The 24,533-nt window shown below is 35.4% G+C and overlaps 1 protein-coding gene across 1 annotated transcript in view; it reads left to right on the top strand.

Annotated features, from left to right (window-relative positions):
• Window positions 1–24,310, top strand: part of epha8 (eph receptor A8) — a 179,797-nt gene extending 155,487 nt beyond the window's left edge. The window contains exons 19-32 of the mRNA XM_082155779.1: window positions 7,195–7,350; window positions 8,096–8,560; window positions 10,200–10,324; window positions 11,119–11,281; window positions 12,237–12,333; window positions 13,955–14,022; window positions 14,207–14,332; window positions 16,187–16,372; window positions 17,417–17,478; window positions 17,612–17,821; window positions 18,924–19,073; window positions 20,341–20,531; window positions 21,069–21,224; window positions 22,833–24,310. Coding sequence (XP_082011905.1) covers window positions 7,195–7,350; window positions 8,096–8,560; window positions 10,200–10,324; window positions 11,119–11,281; window positions 12,237–12,333; window positions 13,955–14,022; window positions 14,207–14,332; window positions 16,187–16,372; window positions 17,417–17,478; window positions 17,612–17,821; window positions 18,924–19,073; window positions 20,341–20,531; window positions 21,069–21,224; window positions 22,833–22,947 — 2,270 coding nt within the window. The 3' untranslated portion in view covers window positions 22,948–24,310. The remainder of the gene's footprint in view (window positions 1–7,194; window positions 7,351–8,095; window positions 8,561–10,199; window positions 10,325–11,118; window positions 11,282–12,236; window positions 12,334–13,954; window positions 14,023–14,206; window positions 14,333–16,186; window positions 16,373–17,416; window positions 17,479–17,611; window positions 17,822–18,923; window positions 19,074–20,340; window positions 20,532–21,068; window positions 21,225–22,832) is intronic.
• Window positions 24,311–24,533: the final 223 nt, after the last annotated feature.

Genomic DNA, 24,533 nt, shown 5'->3' with positions numbered 1-24,533 from the left:
AAAATAGAAAACAGAAGCAAAATTGGATGCACGTCCAAACAGACCCACACACACATATATCTATATGTATATTAATGCAAGTATTTGAGAGTAAACTAGATACTAGGCTCCCCTGCCCTGTTCTTATAGCCACACTGTGTGGTTAATATCAGATTGCGAGCCACAAACAATTAACTCCTTACGGCCCTCTTATATATCCATTAAAAACCTCCCTCTGGGATAAACAGACATTTTTACACATGGCCGGTTTCAAATTAGGCTGCTTTCTTCAGACCAACGCAAGCCATTTTCACAAATTAAGATATGCGTGTGTGTCAAAGGTATATGGTTATTTTGTGCATAGGGGGGTTGAGTTTGTTGGCTTTATAACTCATCCGCTTCATCTTCTTTTAGCCTTGGGAGCAATTAAAGGATTAGTTCAATGAAAGTTTTTTTTTTTCCTCATTTAGCCCTATATTGTCCCAACCCCATATTATTTCCTTTTTTTAATCTGTGAAACACAAAAGGCGATGTTGTGCAGAATGTCCGAGCTGCTGTTTTCCATTAAAGTGCTGGTGATTTATATTGTCAAGCTCAAAAAAGCTGTATCATAAGGGCGTTATTCACTGATAGACAATATTTTAATGTCTAATGTGCAGCACATAGCAGATAGCAGCAATACTTGTTCACAATGAAATGTAATCAGTGTTGTTTTAGTGTTATTGAGATACTATTGTAGTTTTCAATCATGATCGGTCACATGACATGCGAGAACCAATCATATATTAAACCTGGCACGACCTACAGTATATAACGATGCCATTTTTAACTGAACACAAGCACATATTCAATTCATTTTTGATTCAAGTCATTTGGACTGCTTTTTTAAAATACTTTTTCTGCAGAGTAAATCACTATTTTCTTTTGTTGTTTGTGGGGGAAAAAGCAACTCTGTTATTTTTCCTAACATCTAATTTGTATTTTTCCACAGAAGGAGGAAAGAAAATAATGTGTGGTCGGATAATGGATGACAAAATGTTCATTTTTTTGTGTGCACTGTTCCTTTAAATCTACAGAGGAGGCAGTGAGTAACATTTAGCAAAGCCGCAGACGTTATTATGACTGAAGAGTAAGTCTAATGCAGGTAAATCCTTGTATTGTAATGCAAAATATGATCCACGCTGTTTGAAATCAAAGACCTGTCTATTTAATGGCTATCAAAAGGTCATGTCTGTGTTCGCTGTTATTGTCCTCTTGGTTCAGCTTGAATTTCATGCATGAATTGGCATTTTGATAGTCAGAGCCAAAGCTTGAAGGCCCAAACGCTTGCGAGCAATTCATCTTCTCCTCTCCTTATCCGTCCCTATTTATTTCTTTATTTATTTGTACCCTCTGGTTGTTCGATCTTGAGACTCATTCCCATGTGGTTTGAGGGCCAGTCAGCATTAGGTGTTATCGTGGCCGTGCGGCTTCGGGATCTGGACGTGCCAGTCATGCTCGGTATCGCTGCTGCTGCTGGGATTTTTGCCTCGGGATGGATTGGCCGGCTCCAAATGTCACTAACCTTGATTAATGTCACCCCTAAAAGTGTTGTCGTGAAAAAAAATTGCAGAAGCTTTTTCTTTATGATTTGAAAGAAACAATACTGGTGCAACCTGTGGAAAATCTTCGCCTTTTGATAGCTAAAAGAGAGTGTGTATCAATGCAAAGCTTCCTCCCTGAGTCCACCCAGAAGGAAACTAAGCTAAAAAGGTATTTCAAACATCGCCTTCATAGTAAAATTTAATTTTAATGATAAAATTTAGGCAGTTCTTGAGCTGAGCTTGAGCTGATGTGCCTCAGAGGAATATTTCTTGCCTTAGATATGAGATGCAATGAATTAGATTTGTGCTGAAGTTTTTAAAATAAATTAAATGATGTGCTTGCATGAATATTTGAATATGAAGGTTTGGGGTCAGTAAGATGTTACAGTTTTATTAAAACAGTTTTATTCAGCAAGGATGCATTAAATTGATCAAAAGTGACAGTAAAGACATTTATAATGTTACAAAAGATTAATATTTTAAATAAATGCTGTTATGTAGCACAACATTGATAATCATAACAAATATTTCTTTGCATATTAAAATGATTTCCAAAGGATCATATGACACTGAAGACTGGAGTTATGATGCTGAAAATTCAGCTTTGCCATCACAGGAATAAATTACATTTTAAAATATATTCAAATAGAAAAAATATGTATATTTCACAATTTTTGTGTTTTTACTTTATTTTTGATCAATTAAACACAGCCTTGATGAGCATGAGAGTTTTATAAACAAACTGTTAAGTGATAATGTTTATCAGTAACACTATTTACTTGAATTTTATTTTGTGATTTTATAAAATCTGTCTGATAGGGACATATAACACTTACTGTAATGAATGTTAAGGGTGTTGACTGCTTAGCAAAGTGCAATTTTTTAGGAAGGAATGAGATAAAATACATTTATAATTATAATCAGTGTTTATAGACATATAGTCATTTATTTTAGTATGCCATCTCTAAGGAGAAAAAGAATGAGAAAAACACTTGAAAAAGTGTGTGGTCACTGTATTGACATTAGTCATTAACTCATTAACATATGACCGCCCACTTTTACATGTTTACGCCTATTCAGTATTTAGTTATCCAATCATAACAGAGGTCATTTAGATAAGTCCCCAAAAAAATTTGCTGATAATTTACTCACCCTGATGTCATCCAAGATATCCATGTCTTTCTTTCTTCAGTCGAAAATAAATTAAGGTTTTTGCGGAAAACATTCCAGGATTTTTCTACACAGAATGGACTTCAATTGCAACCAACTATACCAATGTTCAAAGAAGGTTCAAATGTCCGTCTCAATGCAGCTTCAAAGTCTCGACACGATCCCAGTCGAGAAATAAGGGTCTTATCTAGTGAAATGATCGGTCATTTAAAAAAAAATGTTTTTCAAAAATGACCTTTCCAACGTGATGACGTAATACGGGGCGCATCTCAGAGATGGTACAAGACGGGCATTTGTGGTTAAAAAGTATATGTATATATATATATATTATTTTATTTTTTTTGAAAATGTCCAATTGTTTCACTAGATAAGACTCTTATTTCTCGACTGGGATCGTGTCGAGACTTTGAAGCTGCATTGAGACGGACATTTGAACCTTCTTTGAACATTGGAATAGTTGGTTGCCATTGAAGTCCATTCTGTGTAGAAAAATCCTGGAATGTTTTCCTCAAAAACCTTTATTTCTTTTCGACTGAAGAAAGAAAGACTTGGATATCTTGGATGACATCGGGGTGAGTAAATTATCAGCAAAACATTTTTTGAAAACGAACCAATCCTTTAAGGTACAGTAGCAGAAACAGTCGGTTTCATTAGTCAAAATAGGATCAGAAACTATATTTTTGGTGCAAGAAACTTTGACTAACATAATGATGGAATCACATAATGAAGTTTGTAATTTTGAGTAGGGAAGTCGTGTTTTCGATGTCAGGCTCATTCAAGTCACTTTATTTGAAGCAAGATGGCGTATAGTCTTGCGTAGCCAGCTTTCCATAGCAGCTTTGATTGGCCAAGGACCTCCCAGAGCCCATCTGACTGACATGTAAAGCAACCAATCACAGTTCGTTTTGTTCCACGTCATGTTTAGGGGCGTGAAAATGTAACATTGATGTTCCTACAATAACAGACCGGTGTGTAAAACTCTTGAATGTATTTTAAAGAGTCCAACTTAACATACTTCACATACTTTTGAAAATCCAGCGTTTAGTTGATCCAGTGTCACAGTCGTAAACACAACGGCTTGCTTCTTCCATGAGGGGGTTTGACGTCACGGCATCTTTGTTTCCAGGCAGACCGTTTAAGAACGAGACACACACGTCTTCCGGAAATCCTGTTCAATTCAACCAATCAGATGATGACTTTGAAACTCCTGAAGTGTTTCCAATTGTATGTGCCATATGGTTGGCTGAGACTAGATGGCGGTGTTCCTTCTCTTAATTAACTACACAAAAATACCGCAAGGTCTTTAAACTCTACTTTTAGAAAATGAAGAATAAAGAATATGCATCAGGTGTGTTTTATGAAGCCACTGTAAACTTAATCGTTACTTTATCGTTACATCGTTATATTACAATGCTATCATATTTTGTGTTTGTCATGTTTCTTGTTTAACAGAAGAAAGAAACTCATACAGGTTTGGAACCATTTTTGGATGAACTAATCCTTTAAAGAAAATCCAGAGCTAAAATCCAGGTATTCATGTGCGTTCAAATCATAAATCCGAGCATAACAGTGCACTTTTGTTAGGCCGTTTAGGCATTTAGCCATTATGTCATGTTTAAACAACAAATCAGAAATGCTTGCGTTGTATATTAGAGGCTGAATGGGAACATCTGTTGTGTTTTCATGACTCTCACGGGAAACAGTGATTACATTAACAGTACAGGCCTTCATACACCTTCAAAATGGTACGCCGCCGCTGTACTGTATGTGTGGCTGGTCCAAATCTAGAGCAGGACAGCGCGTAGCAGACGAATGACATGTGTGTCCGGAGCCTGAGCTATCAGTAACCCCTTCAGTGAAGAGCATGTGTGTTTGGAGGAGCTGTGATGAAGTGCCCCATTTCCAGCTATGATTTCACTGACAGAATCATACATCACTCAGACATTCCTCCCTGCTCATTAGCAGCTGTTGTTCGGCTCCCATAAGGGTTCTGAAGGTGTTTGTGAGTGTGAAGAGTGTTTCCGTGTGTATTTTCGTGAGCATTGCAGTATACTCAGAATGACTCTCTTTTAATAACAGGGTTTTTTTTGTGTTTTTTTCACACTAATGTCGCTGCTTTTGTATTCCAGAAAGCCATGAGGTTGAGGACTGTATGTGATGATCGGATTTTCCTTTTAGTTGAACTATTAAGGTCATAAGGTCAAATATTTGAGCCATTAACACTACTTTTGGAAATTTCAGAAACATAATTAGACAAAATCTTTTGGATAACAACATTGAATATTTAGGCAAAAGATTAAATAAAAAAAATAAAAAATAAATAAAAAATACATTTCTTTATATTTAAAGAAAATAAATAACAGTTATTTGAATGTTTTATGTAATTTTGGCCAAAAATGTATATTATATTATATTATATTATATTATATTATATTATGTATTTTTTACTTATTTTAAAATATAGATTGTTGTTGTTATTAAAAAATAATCAAGATAATAAATTATTTTCTTATTTATTTTTAATAATAAAATAACGTTTTATTACTTAGTTTTATTCAGAAATTTTAATTTATGGGGGTAAATTTTCAATGCACTCCAACTATTAACACGTTGTCTATTATATTATATTATATTATATTATATTATATTATATTATATTTTTGTTAATTATATTTTGTACTTATTTAAAAATATATTTTTTAAAAGATAAAGCACTCCAACTATTAACAAGTTTTCTATTCTATTCTATTATATTATATTATAAAAAAAAATTAATATAGATTGTTGTTATTATTAAAAAATAATCAAGATAATAAATAATTTTCTTATTTATTTTTAATAATAAAATAACGTTTTATTACTTAGTGTTTTATTCAGAAATTTAAATTTATGGGGGTAAATTTTCAATGCACTCCAACTATTAACACGTTGTCTATTATATTATATTATATTATATTATATTATATTATATTATATTATATTATATTATATTATATTATATTATATTATATTATATTTTTGTTAATTATATTTTGTACTTATTTTAAAATATCTTTTTTAAAAGATAAAGCACTCCAACTATTAACAAGTTTTCTATTCTATTCTATATTCTATTCTATTCTATTCTATTCTATTCTATTCTATTCTATTCTATTCTATTCTATTCTATTATACATCTCTATCAAACTTTTATTTCTGAAATGTGGAATTTCTCCAACATGGCTTGCAACAGTTACCATGAAAAGACGCCCATTCATGATAAATTAGCTGAGCGTATGAGGTTACACTATGGTAAATAAAAACATTTCACTTTTGCCGATGCTTGAATCACCTTGTTGAATTACAACACCTTGCACAGTCACACCTTGCATGAAAAACACCTCGGTGGATCTTCTTTTCAACCATATTTATTTAACTATCTACACTCAGAGTAAAAATCAAGGTCAGCAAACAATGGCTGTAGATATTCATTAAAATTCATTGTAATGCAAATGTGGCTGCAATGAGAGCTGCGCTGACAGGTGCTGACAGACCAAACAGTGTGCAAAAACACCCAGAAGAACACCGCAGACCTAATGTAGTGTGTGTAAACACCACTGGATAAAGAGCACTGGAGTCTCTATCTCCTCACCCCTCTTGCTTTTTTTTTTTTTTTTACTCTTATCAGCTTTGAAAAGAGACTTACTAAGTAGAAAGAGTCTTAAAAGTGAGATTTCTGCCCAAACAGAAAAGGTCACCAAAGTTCATCATGATTACCTGATATCTGTCGGTGTGTATGTTGAATGCGCGCTTCTGATTGTGTTTGCCAGGGGTAGTCTGTCAAAAACTTCAAAGCACAGACGTCACCGTACTCGATGAGCGTATGTTTATCGTGACCTGCTTTTCAACTCGGGAGCTTTTCAAAAAAACATCAAGGGAGGGAAGGATTAATCGGATCAAACCAAAAGAGAAAACAGACAAGGATAAATACTGCAAGAAGGAATACTTTTTTGGACTCCCTGGGGTTTCTGTCGGTGGAGATAAAGATCTTGCTATCGCTCTATGTTAATTCTCAAAAAAATTTCCCCCCTAAAGCTCAGATTCCTCACCCATGTACTTGTTGTCCTTACTTGAACATTCTTTTTTTGCAAACTCTGAACCGCTACACTTGAGAGTGACAGTTTCGCACTTCTTGTTCACAACTTGTTCGAATAATATTCAAAGTCAACAAGAATGGCACTTGCAACCCATTTTACTCATGTGTCTCTGAGTAAAACAGGATATTCAATGAGAAAGCATGTAAGACTTTATTTTATCATCAGGGAATTGTGATGTTGGAAAATGTACTAATGAATCGTGCACAAAATAAGACAATGAACATGTATTAAGAAACTAAATAGTTCACTTTGATTTCATGACTTGTTTTATGTACATCTAAGCGGCAAAGACTCAGTTTGTGGATTGTGTTTGTGTTTTCTGTTAGCGTGTGAGGTGGGTTTCTACAAGCCAGTGGCGGGAGATCAGCAGTGTGGGAAATGTCCTCTCCATAGTCACTCCGAGACACGAGCGGCTCTATCCTGCCCGTGTGATGCCAACTTCTATCGTTCCTCTACGGATCCACCGGCTTCTCCCTGTACAAGTGAGTCTTCATGTTTACATATCATCAAACCAAGAAATTTGAATTCATTTTTTAGATACAATGGCCAAGAAAAGTATTTGAAAACACATTAAAATGTCAATGTCAATGCATGAGATATAAATGATCAAATTAAGTGTAATTTCAAATGCTGCAGGATTTTTTTGTCTTCACTAACTTCATAATTTTTGAAGTCGGTTACTCATAATCAGCTGGTGTTTTGGTCATTTTTAGTGGATGTATGATGTCTTTTCTCCTCATTTCCTTTTATTTTATAATTTATAAATATTTTTATTGTATAAATATTTTTTAATATATAAATAATTTGATCAGCTTGATTAGCAAGCTTAAAAAAAATTATATCATTTATTTTTAATTTTTTTTATTATATTTAATCGTAAAACTAAATATTTCTGTCATATGTTTTGTTTGAAAAGTGTGCTTGTGCTATCTTTCTTTAAAACATTGATGATTATCATCATCATTATTTTTTATAATCTTTTTTGACTAATCTAAGTTGTGCCCTAAGTGTCCAAATACTTTCTGGGAACAAAAATGTAACTTGTTCTAAACTTTTAATGAGTGTAAAAATCGTAAGACAAGATTACTTGTTGAACCAGGGTCGTGTGGTTACTGAAGTGCAAATTCAATCATTCTCTTTTGATCGGCTAGCCTGATAACCACCAATTCCCTGAACCTCGCTAATTAACCTATAATTAAGAAGTGTCTAACTTCCCCCTCCCCGCAGGACCTCCGTCTGCTCCAGTAAACATCATCTCATCTGTGAACGGCACCTCGGTCAATCTGGAGTGGGGTTCACCTCTGGACGCAGGGGGCCGCAGTGATGTCATCTATGATGTCCTTTGCCAGAGGTGTGACAAAGACGGGACGCAGTGTGAGGACTGTCGGGTGGGTGCGGGTGGAAGTAATGGGGTGGGGAACGTCAATGGGGGTGTTGCAGACACCAGTGGAGCTGTTGGTGGGACGGCTGGGGGAGGAGGGCTCTTGAATGGGGTCGTGGTGGCCCGGACTGGAGCGGCGACGGTGCGCTTTATCCCACAGCAGACGGGACTTACAGAACCATGGGTGACCGTGCTGAATCTCGCCGCTCACGCTAACTACACCTTCCGTATTGTCGCGCTAAATGGAGTCACACACCTGAGCAGCGAACTGCCACAGTCTGTGATGGTCAATATCACCACAAACCAGGCAGGTAGGAGACACTGTTGCGTCATTAATGTTTGTAATGATTGCATTCATAACACTTTACAATAAGGTTCATTAGTTAACATTAGTTAATGTATTAACTAACATGAACTAACAATGAGCAATACATTTGTTACAGTGTGTATTAATCTTTGTTAATGGTAGTTAATAAAATTACAGTTGTTCATTGTTAGTTCATTCACAGTGCATTAACTAATGTTAACAAATACAACCTTTGATTTTAATAATTTAAACTAGTATTAGTAAATGTTGAAATTAATATTAACTAAGATTAATAAATGCTGAAGAAGTTTTGTTCATTCTTAGTTCATGTTAACTAAGGTAGTTAACTAATGTTAACTAATGAACCGTATTGTAAAGTGTTTCCATTATTCACATAATTCTTCAAATCCAGGTTTTACTAGCCTAAGGGGTTATAGCTAGTTGACCAAACATGATGTGATTTGAAACATAGTCAACCTTAGCAAAAGTGGCTCCACCAACTGATCAACCACCTAAACTAGTTTGAACCAGCTAATGACCATAATTTACTAGTTGTAAACAGTTTAGAAAATATAGTCTATCAGTCCTAACCATGTTGATCATAGCCAAGCCAACTGGTAATTTAACTAAGCAACCATCTCAATTAGCTTGAACTAGCTAATAACCATGAATGACCAGTTTGTATAGGCTTAGTCAAGGTGATCTACCAGCCCTAACCATGTTGATCTTGACCAAACCAGCTACTAATTTAACTGATCAAGCACCTACATTTGTTTAAACCAACTAATGACCATAAATGACCAGTTTTGAATAGGCTTGGTCAAGGTGGTCTGATAGCTAGTCTAGTTTGAACCAGCTAATGTCTCTAAATGTTACATTTTTAACTGCTTAGTCAAGGTGGTCATCCAGCCCTAACCAGGGTGAACTTTGTCCCACCAGTTTCTAGTCTAGCTGTTCAAACACCTACAATAGTTTGAAATAGCTATAGTGACTGTGTAAATGGCCTCCTTCAAACAGTTAAGACCATGGGTTCATGTACTTAGCTAGTTGACTAGCTAGACTAGCTAGCTGATGAAACATGGGTCAACCTGGTTACGGCTTGTAGACCACATTGTCTAAACTGGGGGTGCAAAACTCCTTTCCTGGAAGACCACAGCCCAGTTTAATTCCAGCCCTGCTCCAACACACATACCTGTAGTTTTCAAATAAGCCTGAAGGACTTGATTTAACTGGATCAGGTGTGTTTAATAGGGGGTGAAGCTAAACTCTGCAGGGTTGATGGAGTTTTGCACCCCTGGTTTTGACAATGTGGTCTATCAGCCGTAACCAGGTTGATCCCTGTTTCATCAGCTAGCTAGTCTATCTGATTTATCTCCTAAGCAGTTTTTAATAGCTTAGTAATGGTGGTCTTCCGGCCCTTACCAGGTCCAATAAGCTAGTTGACTATCTGATCAATCACCTAAACCAGCTTAAACCAGCTTAGATATAAATTAACAGCTAGAAACCATCTAAAGCTGGTACTATCTGGATTTTCCAGTAGTGCTAATACTTTAAATTGTATTGCTTGTCATATCTATAAAAGTATTGTTGTAGAATGAATCTGCTGTCTTACTAAAGGGACCATCTTGTCCTTGTTTTCACAGCTCCATCTCAAGTGATGGCCGTCCGGCAAGAAAATGCCAGTCAGAACAGTGTCATTCTGTTCTGGCACGAACCAGCTCAGCCCAATGGAGTTATATTAGAATACGACATCAAATATTATGAAAAGGTAATTTCTTCATCAGAGTGAATACACTAAAGTCCTAAAGGAGTGATATTTATTCATTAACTGAGCAAATCTTGTCAACTATTATAAATGGCTTGATGGCGGGTCACATTTTATAGACTAGCCTGGAATCAAATATCTCAATTTAACCACTCGGTTTATTGGCAGCTCGGGCTAATTGAAAGGAAATTACCAACCAATAGCGCTCTCAGACTGATTCAGCGAGATTAGTTAAAGTGACATTGAAGGCAAACACAGCGAGCGCTGCCAAACACTGGAGGGAAGTTAATTGTCGCATGAGCCGGGAGCTTTGCTGCCTAATGGCGCAAAAGAGAAATCAGCTGTGACAGAGAATTAGTATACAGTGCCTAGTCAACAATGCCACTATGTAAATATGATTTACGTGCAATCCCTGTTTGCCAATGCGCTGCCCCTGTGTTGACTCCTGGGGAACGATGCTTAACAAAAGACCATGCAGTGGTTTTTGATGGATATACGGTGCCGGCGGTCTCCTCAGGGGACAGGGCAGCATCAAAGACGTTTTAACAAAGCGAAATGCTTCGGTGGGGACAGAATTCACGGACGCAGTGGGGTGAAGCGGGGAATGCTAACAGATTAGTGAGCACTTCAGTTTAATCGGTCCAATCCTTCCATCCTGGGTCTCAAAACAAGATTTTGTTGGGTCCTGGTGTGAATTGTCCACTATTGTCTTTATGGATTGCAATTATATAAATGACCTTAAATAGTCTATTTATATGAATGTAACGTCTCGCTGTCCTTCTGGGATTTTTCCACAGGACCGCGAACAGACAAGTTATGCTACAATAAAGTCACAGAACACCAGCGCTAAAGTGTCAGGTCTGAAGCCCGGCACGAGCTACATCTTCCAGATTCGGGCCAGAACCTCGGCTGGCTGTGGGCGATTCAGCCAGTCTGTGGAGATTCAGACCGGGAAAGCAAGTGAGTGTTAAATAGTGCTTCTGACATGAACGATAGTCAAATCATGCGGCTTGCTGAGGAGAGACGGGCCATTATTTTTCCAAGCAATTGGACTGGACCAGAGGCTGTTGTTCTCATAGCAGGTGAAATATGGAAAGGGGACTTTGATGTTAATTAATTTTATAAATATTTTTGTTAATATCTGTCAGTGAGGACAAAACAGGGACACAGATATGAAAGGGATATTTAAAATAAGCTATTTTTAAAAGAACAATGTAATGCTTGTTTGATCTTCTATTAGTTTATTTTTAATGAATGTACATGGAATATTGAGTTAATAGGAGTGTGTTTTAATATAATGTCATAAGTTTGCTAAAATAAAGAGAAAATCAATTGAAATGGTAAATTTGATCTCTTCCTTCTGCAAGGACATAGTTATAATGTTTATTTGTTTTGTAAATATTTATGATTAAATAAATGAAATACATTTAAATCATTAAATACTTTATATATATATATATATATATATATATTTTTATATTTTTTTATTTTTTTATTTTTTTTATATATATATAAATGTACTTAATTAACATATTAGGAAAAGTAAATGTACTTAATTAACATATTAGGAAAAGTAATTTGTGTTTGCATTGTGTTTGCGTCTCTCATTAATCATAAAATGTTAAAAATTAATTTGTTGGTAAATTTTCAAAATTTCTCAAATCAGTGTCCAGAATATCTCCAATGATTTGTCATTGAATGATCATGTTCTTCACAGGCACCAAAAATATAAATACAAATGTTTGTCTTTTTATATCTTCAGTTTATATATTCATATTCATATCTTGTGAAGCGTATTGTTTGGATTGTACACAAACATGCCATTTCTGGTCGAACGTCCCCTGGTGATGATTCAGAGTGTTTAATGACGCGTTAGTCTTAGAGTTGATATTTGGTTTCTGTGTTTCTTCACCAGCTCCGCTACGAAATACCAACATGGCGATTATCTGGATCTGCTTGGCTTCGGTAACGGGACTGGTGACATTTCTGGTCGTTGTCATCTGCAGAAAACGGCAAGAGGAGTACTTTGAATTGTCTGCATTCATTTTCCCTGCTTTTCTTTGTAACATATGTTAAAAGGATAGTTCATCTTCCAAACCTGTATGACTTTCTTCTGTCTGTCTGTGACTGAATCATAGACTGAATGAGCTGAATTTTTGAGTAATTCAGACCGGTTTTGTGAACTGGAGCAAATGATTCATAGAAAAAATTAGACTCATTCACAAATCAGACATCTGCTCTAGTGAACACACCAACAATAGGGTGGATGTTTAGATTTTCCGTGAAATATCTTTGATTTTGCTATTGTACATCTTCATGAGTCATACAGGTTTAGAACGATATGAGAGTTAATGAAGAAGAATTCTCATTAATCAAGAGAATATTCATGCCAGCTTCCCATCCTGAAATAATCCCACTCAAACACCTTAATGAGTCATGCTGTAATTATCTGTGAAAGAGTTTCACTGCACTATACTGTATATATTTAGGTACATTTACACCCTGAAATACATACATAGCTTAGTTATATTAGTTAAAAATACATCGTTTAACGATAACTTTAAAGATATCTATAATGATAGCTATATCAGCGTCCACACCAGTGGATGATATCTCTCCGTTTATTGTAAGCGCTCTGTAGTTTTGTCGTCTGCCGCTTTAAACGCTCGAGCTCTTTAAGCAGGATTCTGATTGGACGTCAATGTTTTTATTGTTAATCAGCTGGAAAAAAATCATTCTGAAAGTGATTCCAAAAATATTAGTTGTGCCCGTTAGTTGTGGTGTGGAATCTGCTATTTTTTTATATTAAGAATGATTTTTAGAACAATATCTTTATTGTTATCATTATACGTAGTTATCATCCTTGGTGTGAATGGGCCTGTACAATGGACATTTTATTTGATTGATTTTAGACTAAATAACACTGTGAATATTCTTAAGGCATATATAGTGCAACAGAAATAGAAATCCCATTCATTTTCTCCATACAGAAATTGATTTAATAATGCAATAAGGTACAAAAGTGCTGCAAAATATCATGAAACTCCTATGAAGCTTTGTGAATTATGTAGTGTTTGGATATTTTGCTATAAAGTTCAAATGTATATTTGTTCAATTATGTTGTGCTCTACAGCTGTTTCTGATTTGATTGCGTTCTTGAATTTTTTGGGGGCTTTTCAAATACTTTTTGATTCGAATCAAATTCAGTTTAATTAATCTCAGAGCCGGTTGATTTGGATCATGACTTGAACCCCGTATTGAAGAATTTCGGAAATCCCTATGGAGAAAATGAATGTGAAAAACACTGCTCTCTATTGCCTCCTGATGCCAACGATTTCCACATGTTAGGAATTAATAATGAATTTGATGAAAATGTATTATCACTTTAATGAACGGACACTTTTTCAGTTTGTTTGATAAATATAAGGCGGCGGATTAAGTCAAAGGACGTTTGTTATTCCTATGTGATGCAAAAATGTCTTGAAGTTCTTTGGTAATTAAGTATCAAGTTAATTAAGTTTTACGTTCTTTAAGTTTTATGTTTGAATATTATTAACATGTGGGATGTACATCACAAGACCTTTTTAAAAAAAATAAACCTATTTCTGTTTCTCCTTCTGGATTGCGTTACAGTCGTTGTGGATACAGCAAAGCTTTCCAAGACTCAGACGAGGAGAAAATGCACTACCAAAATGGCCATGGTATGAGACGCACTCTTTTCCCCTGATGATTTCTCTTTTAATGAATTTTAGGCAGGAAACTATTGCTTTTTTGGTCCAATATCTTGCTGTAGCTGCTGCCTGGGCCCTTCAGAGATTGTGGCTGTGACTGAAAATTGCTTTCATGCTGCAATATGTGACCAAATGCTAATTCTGTTTATTCTAGTATCATTTCCAGAAGCCAGATTTTATATTGATCCCCACACATATGAGGACCCCTGCCAAGCTGTCCATGAGTTTGCCAGAGAAATTGAAGCGTCCAGGATCAAAATAGAGAAAATCATCGGTTCAGGTATAGCTGTCCTTGGCGATTGTGTGAAATACACCTGGGCATCGATTCGGGAGACTACATGAGAAAAACTGGAAAAACATTGATATGAAATAAAGAAAATAATCAAAAAAGATGATATCATACAAATCAAGATGAAAAATATATGTAGTTTAATATCGATCATGTCCGAATCTATCATGTTCACTTTAATTTTGCTTAATATGGTGTGTTCCTGTTCCTGTTCTTGGTTAAAGCAACACCAAAGATTCTTTTGCACCTTAAAATAATGTTTCCAAAATCGTTTCAGTGGTTCATCAAGTCATAACAGGGTGAACGGCACTTCTGCATTCACTTTACGGCCCTTTATCGGCTATAACCGCACTGTGCAAGTTTGCCAGATCGGGTAGCCCATAGATATCCATATAAGCCTAGATGTCTTAAGGCGGAGTCTCGAACGGCATCACCGGCGGCCATCTTGTCACAGGGAAGCTTTCTGGTGAGCTCTGTGGTATCTGATGTAAGGTGAGTGATTAGCACGAACACAAATCCTCTTATATCTCGCTGAAATCTTGACGGATTTACAAACGGTTTGGTTTCTTACAAACGTTATTAACGTGGCTATAATTCTTTCATATGGAAGTCCATTGTTATAATTATTCATATGTATGCAGTGTCATAACTACATCTCTGACGTTTATAACAAACCAACCCGTTTGAAAATCGGTAGAAAATTGAGCAAGTTATGGTTATTTAAAAGTACATGCACCATTAACACACAATGTTACGAGTGAGCGAGCTCCCTGTGGCAAGATGGCCGCCGTGTGCGGACGTCGACCTCCATTGGCCAGCAGCGCGGACGAGACATCTAGCCTTTATTATATGATATCTATGGGGTAGCCGATCTGTATTTCGAATGAGACATAAGAAACTATAAATTTGTCATTTACAATAGTAATTATTTAGTTTTTCTTTGTTTCTGATGTCGCAATACATCATACTTTCATAAAATCATGCAACATACTCTACCTTGTCTGTGGACATCGTTATTTCCAAAGCCGATGCTGGATAAACAAATGGCGTGCGTGCGACGGTCACGGTAGGCTGCGGGCGGCGAAATTATTTACGACAGCGGTAATGGACAATTCCGCTTCCAACCTGTAGGGGGACCGAAGAGGAAAAGTGCCTTGGTGTTGCTTTAAGCTTTTCATCACAGTGTCTGTATGATGTTGAGGTCCAACTTTGAGTCTTCAGTTGCTAAAAGACTCAAACACAGCTGTCACAAAAGGGTTGCGAGTGGTCATCGACTATGTTTACATGCACCCTGATAATGCAGTTATAATGAGATTTGGGCAATATTGCGATTAAACTTTGTCTCATGTATGCACAATACTTTGATCAAAATGCCATAAATTCATAGCATAAATCATAGTTAAATGCTGATTTTAATGTTCATGTTGCCAGTGTTATGCGACATGAATATAATGCAGTATATTGATGGTCGAAAACATTGAAATGCAGACACTTTTAGGCGTGTGACTGAGGCTGGATACCAAAGAACCAGCAAACAAATCTTAGTGTGAGGGTTTGACATCTTTTGAACAGGATAATTATGTAGTATGTTATGCCACTTCATCAGGGCAGTCCTAAATAAAATAAAATAAAATAAAATGCTATTTTTATCTTATTAAAAATCTTTATCTTATCTGAACATCTTATGAGCACAACTGTACATGTACACATCATTTCAGTATAAATGGCAAAACATTCAGATGTCATGTGAATATCATTGTGAAGGTTGAAAGTCTTACTTGAATCCAGATCCTACATGAGTGGACACTGTCCACTGTATAATCCTTTTTTTCTGGCACACACCAGGAGAGTTTGGGGAAGTGTGTTATGGGCGGATGAAGCTGCCCGGGAAACGTGATATCCCAGTGGCTCTGAAGACTCTTAAAGCCGGCTACACTGAGAAACAGAGGAGGGATTTCCTCGGCGAGGCCAGCATCATGGCACAGTTCGATCACCCGAACGTCATCCACCTGGAGGGGGTTGTTACCCGCAGTAAGAGCTTTAAATGTCCATCAGTGTCACACACTCGTGAATGGAACAATTTTAAAATGCGTATTTTTGTGTTCAAAATCATTCCAAAGCATTTATGTAGCAAAATATTTCCCTCAAATCCCATATACACTATATAATTGAATACAATTTGAATTAATTAATTATATACAAATTGTTATTATATATTTTTTACTAAATTATAAAAAAAACTTATATTATATTATATTATAAAAATATATTTTTTATATATATATATATATATATATATATATATAAATATATTTTATATATATATATATATATATATACATATATAATATATATATATATATATACTATATATGTGTGTGTTTGATTTGAAAAAAATTAAATGTAAATTAATTTAGCAAAAAATAAAATTATATAATATTACAATTATATATATAATATATTATTTTAATATTATATTATATTAATTCAATTTTGTTAAATATATATAAATGTAAAAAAAAAAATTGAAATATATATTTGAAATATATTTTTACTAATGTTTTTTTCAGATTATCATATATTATATGATAATATATGTATATATATATATATATATATATATATATATATATTCTAAATTAAATAAATTATAATTTTAATTTATGAACATATTATATTATTTTATAAATTCATTATAATTTTTATATACATTAAGTAATACATATATTTGTTATAATACATTTTTTCTCACAAACTCAAATTATCATTGTCTATTTATTTATTTTGAGAGTAGTCTTGTAATATGCAGTAAGATGTGACGGGCATTATTGCTAAATAAGCACCTTGAGGTTGATATAAGACCCTCTGCCTTCACACTGGGGTAATGATCACAGTATATTTTGCAATAATGATCAGATAAATGTATATCGGTGTAAGTTAATAATGTAAGTAAAAAGTGAAGAAAACCTGTTTTGTTTTTCTTTACCAAAACATTGCATCATCTCTCCAATCTCTTGACATCTTTTTCTCATTCTTCCCCCTGTTTTCCTCTTTGTTTTTGCATTCTCTGCCAAGGCAAACCGGTAATGATCATCACAGAGTACATGGAGAACGGCTCCTTGGACTCTTTCCTGAGGGTGTGTAAACACGTTCCTGTTTGTTCTTGTTATTTCGCTGTAGTTTTGCTTCGCCTCGCTGAACCTCCCCGTGAACCGAAGTTAAACTTCACAGATTTCTCTCCCTCGCCTTGTTTTTCTTCCCTCGAAACAGAGACATGATGGTCAGTTCACCATTATTCAGCTGGTGGGGATTCTGCGTGGCATAGCAGCTGGCATGACTTACTTGGCTGATCTGGGGTATGTCCACCGGGACTTGGCTGCCAGGAATGTTCTGGTCAACAGTAATCTGGTGTGCAAGATTTCAGACTTCGGTCTGTCACGCGTGCTGGAGGATGACCCTGATGCTGCCTATACCACCAGTGTAAGTGTCCTTTACCAGCTCTAAACCAGTTTATAAAGCCAGAAACACACTCTGCAGAATCGATGAAGACCGCAGTACTTAAGGGGCAATAGAGTTAGCTTCAAATGTTAGTGCCATTAACTTATATATATTAACTTAAATATACACTGTTACTGTTTATACTGTATTTATAAATGTTATTTATTTAACAATAAATTTTATAAAATGGGACAAACAGTCTATTTGCACAAATGTCTGCTATAGCATATTAGCACCCTTTCTGGCAGTGATGAGGACAGATAGAAAGTAAAGCAAAAACAAAGTTCATAAATAATGATATATTATTGACATTTTTAAGTATTTAGTATTCTTCAAGGTAGTATTATGGTGTTGTACTGTTAGATAGATAGATAGATAGATAGATAGATAGATAGATAGATAGATAGATAGATAGATAGATAGATAGATAGATAGATAGATAGATAGATAGATAGATAGATAGATAGATAGATAGATAGATAGATTGATTGATTGATTGATTGATACCTATATGCATTTCACAGTTTCTATGTGTATATATATATAGTATTTATAAAAATGTATACTTTTATTCCGCAAAATATGGATAATAATCAGAAATATTTCTTGCAACGAATTAGCATATTAGAATGATTTCTGAAGGATCATGTGACACTGAATACATGCATTACATACAGATACAGATATGATCATATATTGATTTTATTTACATTCCTGTTTTTCTATTATTGGTTTTTTATTTTTGTCTTTATCTTGTTAACGTTGTTAGTATTTTTGCATTGTAGGACTAGAGAACTAGGGGAAAACTATTTTATTACATTGCATATGTATGTTACAAATAATAAAGAAACTTGAAGTCTTGAGAATACATCACAGGAATACATATTATTTTAAAATCTATTAAAATAGAACAAAAATATAAAATAAATTGTAACAATATTTCACAATATTGCTGTTTTTACTGTATTTTTGAGCATAAGAGACAAACATTTCTGTTCTGTTGACGTGTTTGTTTCATATCGTTTGAATGTTTGGTGTTGTTTCTCCCTAATCTTTGTCCATCTTTGTCTATATGGAATTTTAGGGAGGAAAGATCCCGATCCGTTGGACGGCACCGGAGGCCATTGCCTACCGGAAGTTCTCCTCCTCCAGTGACGTATGGAGTTATGCAGTGGTGATGTGGGAAGTGATGTCATATGGAGAACGGCCATACTGGAACTTGACCAACAGAGATGTGGGTCTAAAGTTGTGTCCCAAAGGACGCACTTATACACTATGTACTTATGCACTATGTACTCAACCGTGTAGTGTATGAATTTCATACGTTTATTTTATAATTCATCATTGTTACCTGACAGCCCCTCCCCCTCCACTACATAATTAAAGCTGCAACAGTTGAGTGCATAATTAAGAGTCTTAATTAATTTTGGATAATTAAGTGCATCTTCTGGGAATTTAAAGTTCACTTTTTCTATTTGGAATTTTCAGTGTGAACACACTACTCATGCTGTTCTATGACGTTTTGTAATATAAATAGTGCAAGTACTCAAATTGGGTCTCGCCATAAACTACACTTCATATTCATATTGGCTGTGTTCGGAATAGTATGCTAGCATACACTGCAAAAAAAATTTTTTTAAGAAGCATTTTGTCATATCCTATGCAGAAGTACATTTATCTTGGATTTGTAGGATTTTAGATTTTTTTTTTGTGGTATTTCAACAAAAAAATTTAAAACTAGTAAAATAAAATAAAATAATAATAATAATCAAAAGCATGTTTCTAGTGTGATGCATGATTCAGAAGTAGCATCAGCTGTAGTTTACTACTTTTTGACTCATTATTTGATCAGATTTCCAGGAGTTAAGACAATTTTTTTTTTTTTTTTTACATAAAATTGGATTAAAAATATGTGCATATTGAGATAATGTGACAACAATGTAGCGTACAGCTGCTTGTTAATTATTTCTCATTTCACAATGAAGAATGTTGCTCATACTATATTCAAAAGTAGGTAGTATTTAGTATTTAGCATGCAATGATAGTTTAAAGGTATAGCGGAGGATCTTTCCAAATTTTAGATAAGACCCGCCCTCTCCACTTTTTGAAAAGTTTGATTGATTCACCAGAATGATTGACAATTAGGAGGACCAATAGTATAGGTTACCCACCAGGAAGTAAAACATCCTCCGCTATACCTTTAATATTTCATTCCGAACCTAACAAAACATCAGCCAAATAATTTGATCAATTAGACAAATCAATCTGACATATTCAGTTTGATTGGTTTACTGCGTGTGATAACGTTTTTTTAAACTATCTTCTGAAATCCTGATTTTATCTCCAACAAAAACATGAAGCGGCACAACTGTTTCCAGCATTGATTATAATAATAAATGTTTCCATCAAATCAGCATATCAGAATGATTTCTGCTAGAGTGAATATTCCCTGCAGTGCCATGTCCCTTATATATGAATTGAGTTTGATTGGTTTTCTGCAGGTGATCAAGTCCGTAGAGGAGGGTTACCGACTCCCGGCCCCCATGGGCTGCCCCGGGGCCCTCCACACCCTAATGCTGGACTGCTGGCAGAAAGACCGCAACGAAAGACCCAGATTCTGCCAGATCGTCACGGTCCTGGACAAGCTGATCCGGAACCCCGAGAACCTCAAGTCAATGGACACATTGTGCAGGTGAGCGGCGCCGGCAATCGATACATCGTCTTGGGGGGATTTACCTGACAAATGCACTTTGTCGATGTCAGATATCATCTGCATTAAAAGTCTCGCAAAGTTGACGAGAAAGTTTCATATGAGTGGCTGGGAATACGACTGGCTGGCTTAGTGTACGTTTTCCAATAAGCTCATCTCAAATAGATGTGTTCGCTGTTAAATAAAAGACCTCTGTGCTATATTGACATTGATCTGCCGTGAACCAAAAAAGAACGCTTCTGCTTTCACAATTGGACTTGTATAAATTGCACAGCTCGGAGCGCAAGTCCTGTCAAGTTGCCGGTGCATATCCAGATGCGCAGGGAGCGTTGATGGGAAGAAATAGGGATTTCATCCCTGTATTAATCTACCCAAACCAGCCAGATCTACAGCCACTCCCCCCCCCACCACCCTCTTTCCTACCTTCTCTATCATTTTAACTCATATTGATTTTCTGCTCGCCGCATTTCAAAGGTACATCTCGTACGCGCCGCCTCATTCCAACTGCTCTCATTTCAGACTAAACAGTCCTTTGATGAACAGAAGCATTCCTGATTTCAGCAGCTGCAGATCAGTGGACGAGTGGTTGGACACCATTAAGATGGGCCGTTATAAGAACCACTTTGCCGCAGGAGGGTATCTGACTCTAGGACACGTGATGAGCATGAAACAACAGTGAGTTGATTGAGTTCTCGCTCCGTAACACGACGGAGTGCTTGAGATTGCTAATGCAGAAATGAAGCCTTTTAGATGCATCATCTCACCATCGCAGGGTTCCAGCTGGCTTCGTGGATCTCAGCGCTGAGGTTGATGGAGGACAGATTGGAGGTGTCCTTATGGCTTTAAGCCTTTGATTGATCGTCATCTCCTCAAGTGTGATGATCAATGACCATTAGATGCAGTTTTGTGGTGTTTCAGGTGTACAAATATACAATGGGTCGGTCAATGCTATTTCTATCGGTCCAGTTTTAGTGGATTTCTAGACATTGAAGCAAATCAATCTATTTGATTGATTCGATAAAAATAAAAAAACTGTGAACCAACTTGGTGGAGACCAGCTTTATCGTGGATTTCAGGATTTTTGCGGATTTCATAGGTTTACTTGTGACACATTCTCAAACCTCTGCTTTTAAATTGATTTGCTTCAGATGTTTGAAAGTTTAGATCACCCAAAAATGCAAATTTACCAAACCCACATGACTTTGTTTCTTCCGACTTTTCTTCTGACGCCTTTATTGAAGGAATAAAGCAAACGGAAATACATGTTTCATTAATTGAGATAAAGCTAAAAATTTGATTAAATATAAATAATAGATGAAAAACAAAAACTAATTTTCTTTTTTTTTTATCACAAATATTGCCTTGGCAACTAACTGAAATAAAAATAAATTAAAGCTTAGTAGAAATAGTAAAAAAAAAATAAAAATAAAAAAAATAACAAAAGGACAGTGAAATTACTAGTATAAAAATAATACTAAAATAACACTGATTAGTAATTCCTTGAAAGCTATTATGTTGTCTTTTATGGCTATTTTGTCCATATTTCTCTCCATATTTCCATTTACTACTCAATCGGAATATATTAAAAGCAGTTCTGTTGTCATTTATGGCTATTTTGTCCATATTTCTCTCCATATTTCCATTTACTACTCAATCGGAATATATTAAAAGCAGTTCTGTTGTCATTTATGGCTATTTTGTCCATATTACTCTCCATATTGCCTTTTACTACTCAATGGGTCAGTCAGTGCTCTTCCTGTTGTTAAATTTTTGACCAAATTCCCAGTCCCAAAAATTGGCAATTACCTTTCTGGAAATAATTTTATTAGAGTTACTTTTAATTAGATGTGATCATGAAATCAGCCATAATGTCTTCAAGATTTATGTGTGAAAAAATCTACCAACTACAACCGTGCTTGTTGCAAATCATTTGTTTTTCAGATGTTTTTAATGAAACTTTAAACACAATAAGCCCATAATTAGAGCTGCACAATTAGTTGTCTGATTAATCATGTTTATGGTTACAATTGCCATGATTAACTAATCTTGAAAAGGGTCAATTACAGCAATAGAAAGATTTCTGTAAATGTTTGCATAGCAGTTGAGCATTGTAGGCAATAGCAGGCGTTAAGTTAGTCTGAGATCACATTAATAATGGACGAGTTTTAATGTGAGCTTGTTTTGAATGTTTACATTCATAATACATTATATGAATAAAGAAATAATCATAATTATGAGGGAAACAATTGATCATAATCAATTAATCACATTTCTTTTTTCCAGTGACATGCAGCGGTTGGGAGTCACATTAATGGGCCATCAGAAGAAGATCATGACCAGCGTCCAGGTGATGAGAGCCCAAGTACTGAACCAGAGCGTGCCGTCAGTGCACATATAATCACAGACCTCATCAGAATGCAAGTACATATTGATCTGATATGTGTTTGGGTCTTGTGTATGAACTTCAAAAGACTCTCCCTTCCTTAGCGAAAACCTGACGTGGACTGCTACTGGGATAAGGATGGAGTTTTTTCTTCTTCAGCGGGACGTTCTGCAATTATCTCTTTTACTTCCTTTTGTAAATGTTTGGACTGCCTTAAATGACACGTAATTTAAATATCGTTGTACATGGATAAAGATTTTATGAATAATAGAGTCATGAATATGTGAAAAGTGGACCTAATAATGAATATTAAAAAGGTGGAAATGAGTATGCATAGTTTTGCCACACCCACCACAGCATCACAACGGCTTGGATGAAACTACGAGTGCCTCAAGCGCCGGAACGTGACGGAAAACGATGCGACGTCACGGGAGAGTAAGAGTTAAGCTACAAAACGAGACCCTCGGGAGGAAACCGTGGAGCGCACAAGAATACGGACAAACGCTGAATTAGTCTCTGTGGTCGTAAAAAAGGGAAAAAGGCAATTATGTATGTCATGTGTTTGATTAAACACTCTGAAACTCAACCTGCTGTTATTTATTGCGTGCAGAACAGCGCCGGATCCCTCTGGAAATGGGAGGAATGAATATGTGTAAATGTTGGTCTGCGGGAAAACAGAAATACTTTTAACTTACATTCCGCTTGAAATCTGTCTGAAATGAAATCTCCATCTTTCTCATGCAAGTGGATTCAGAGTTCAGGCCAGTTTTGAAATATTTATCCTCACCCTGGGAAAAGCGAGGATTCTCAGAGTTTGGGCTGTTTTACATGTTTTACATGAAACTAACGGATTCAATAATGAGATAAAAGGGGAATCGCACATGATTGTGTGGATCTTGTAGGCCTAATGGTGGGACTGACTAATTTAAAGTCAACATGAAATCATAACTGACCCTGTTTACTTTACTAGATGTTCCTGGTCTTATTATGAATGATTAATCTGTGCATGTTATTCCAAAGGAAAGAAAATGTTTCGTAGTTTTCATCAAAATATCCGCTGCCTCTTTCACCAGCTGAGAGGACGTTCCCCTCCAGTTCCTATCAGGTCCCGCTACACATTAAATCCCCTTGTTGGACATCCTTTCAACAGAAGTAAAATGGGTATTGAATGCCATTTCATGTTGACTTTACAAAAACACTGGACCTCATTTAATTTTTGAAAACAGGGTATTATCTGTATGTTCATCCTTTTATTTATTAAATTATAATGATTCAGTTTTAAATATTAAATTACCTAATTGTGCATTTGTTTGTAAGACAAAGATTAGTGGAGTTACTTTACCATGAATTATATATGTAAATATGAATAAAATAAAGTTTTTTTCAGCTCTGTCTCTTTCTGATTCTTTGAAATGAGCAATAACCATACGCATCTTAGAGTACAAATAAAAACAACACTCCCACTATCTATCTATCTATCTATCTATCTATCTATCTATCTATCTATCTATCTATCTATCTATCTATCTATCTATCTATCTATCTATCTATCTATCTATCATCTGTCTGTCCCTATCTGTTTGTCTCTATATGTATATATA

This window comes from Leuciscus leuciscus (genome assembly GCF_965113295.1).
Source record: "Leuciscus leuciscus genome assembly, chromosome: 23".
Taxonomy (NCBI): domain Eukaryota; kingdom Metazoa; phylum Chordata; class Actinopteri; order Cypriniformes; family Leuciscidae; genus Leuciscus; species Leuciscus leuciscus.
Note: the sequence above shows the minus strand (reverse complement) of the source record. Positions and strands in the feature narration are given on the sequence as shown.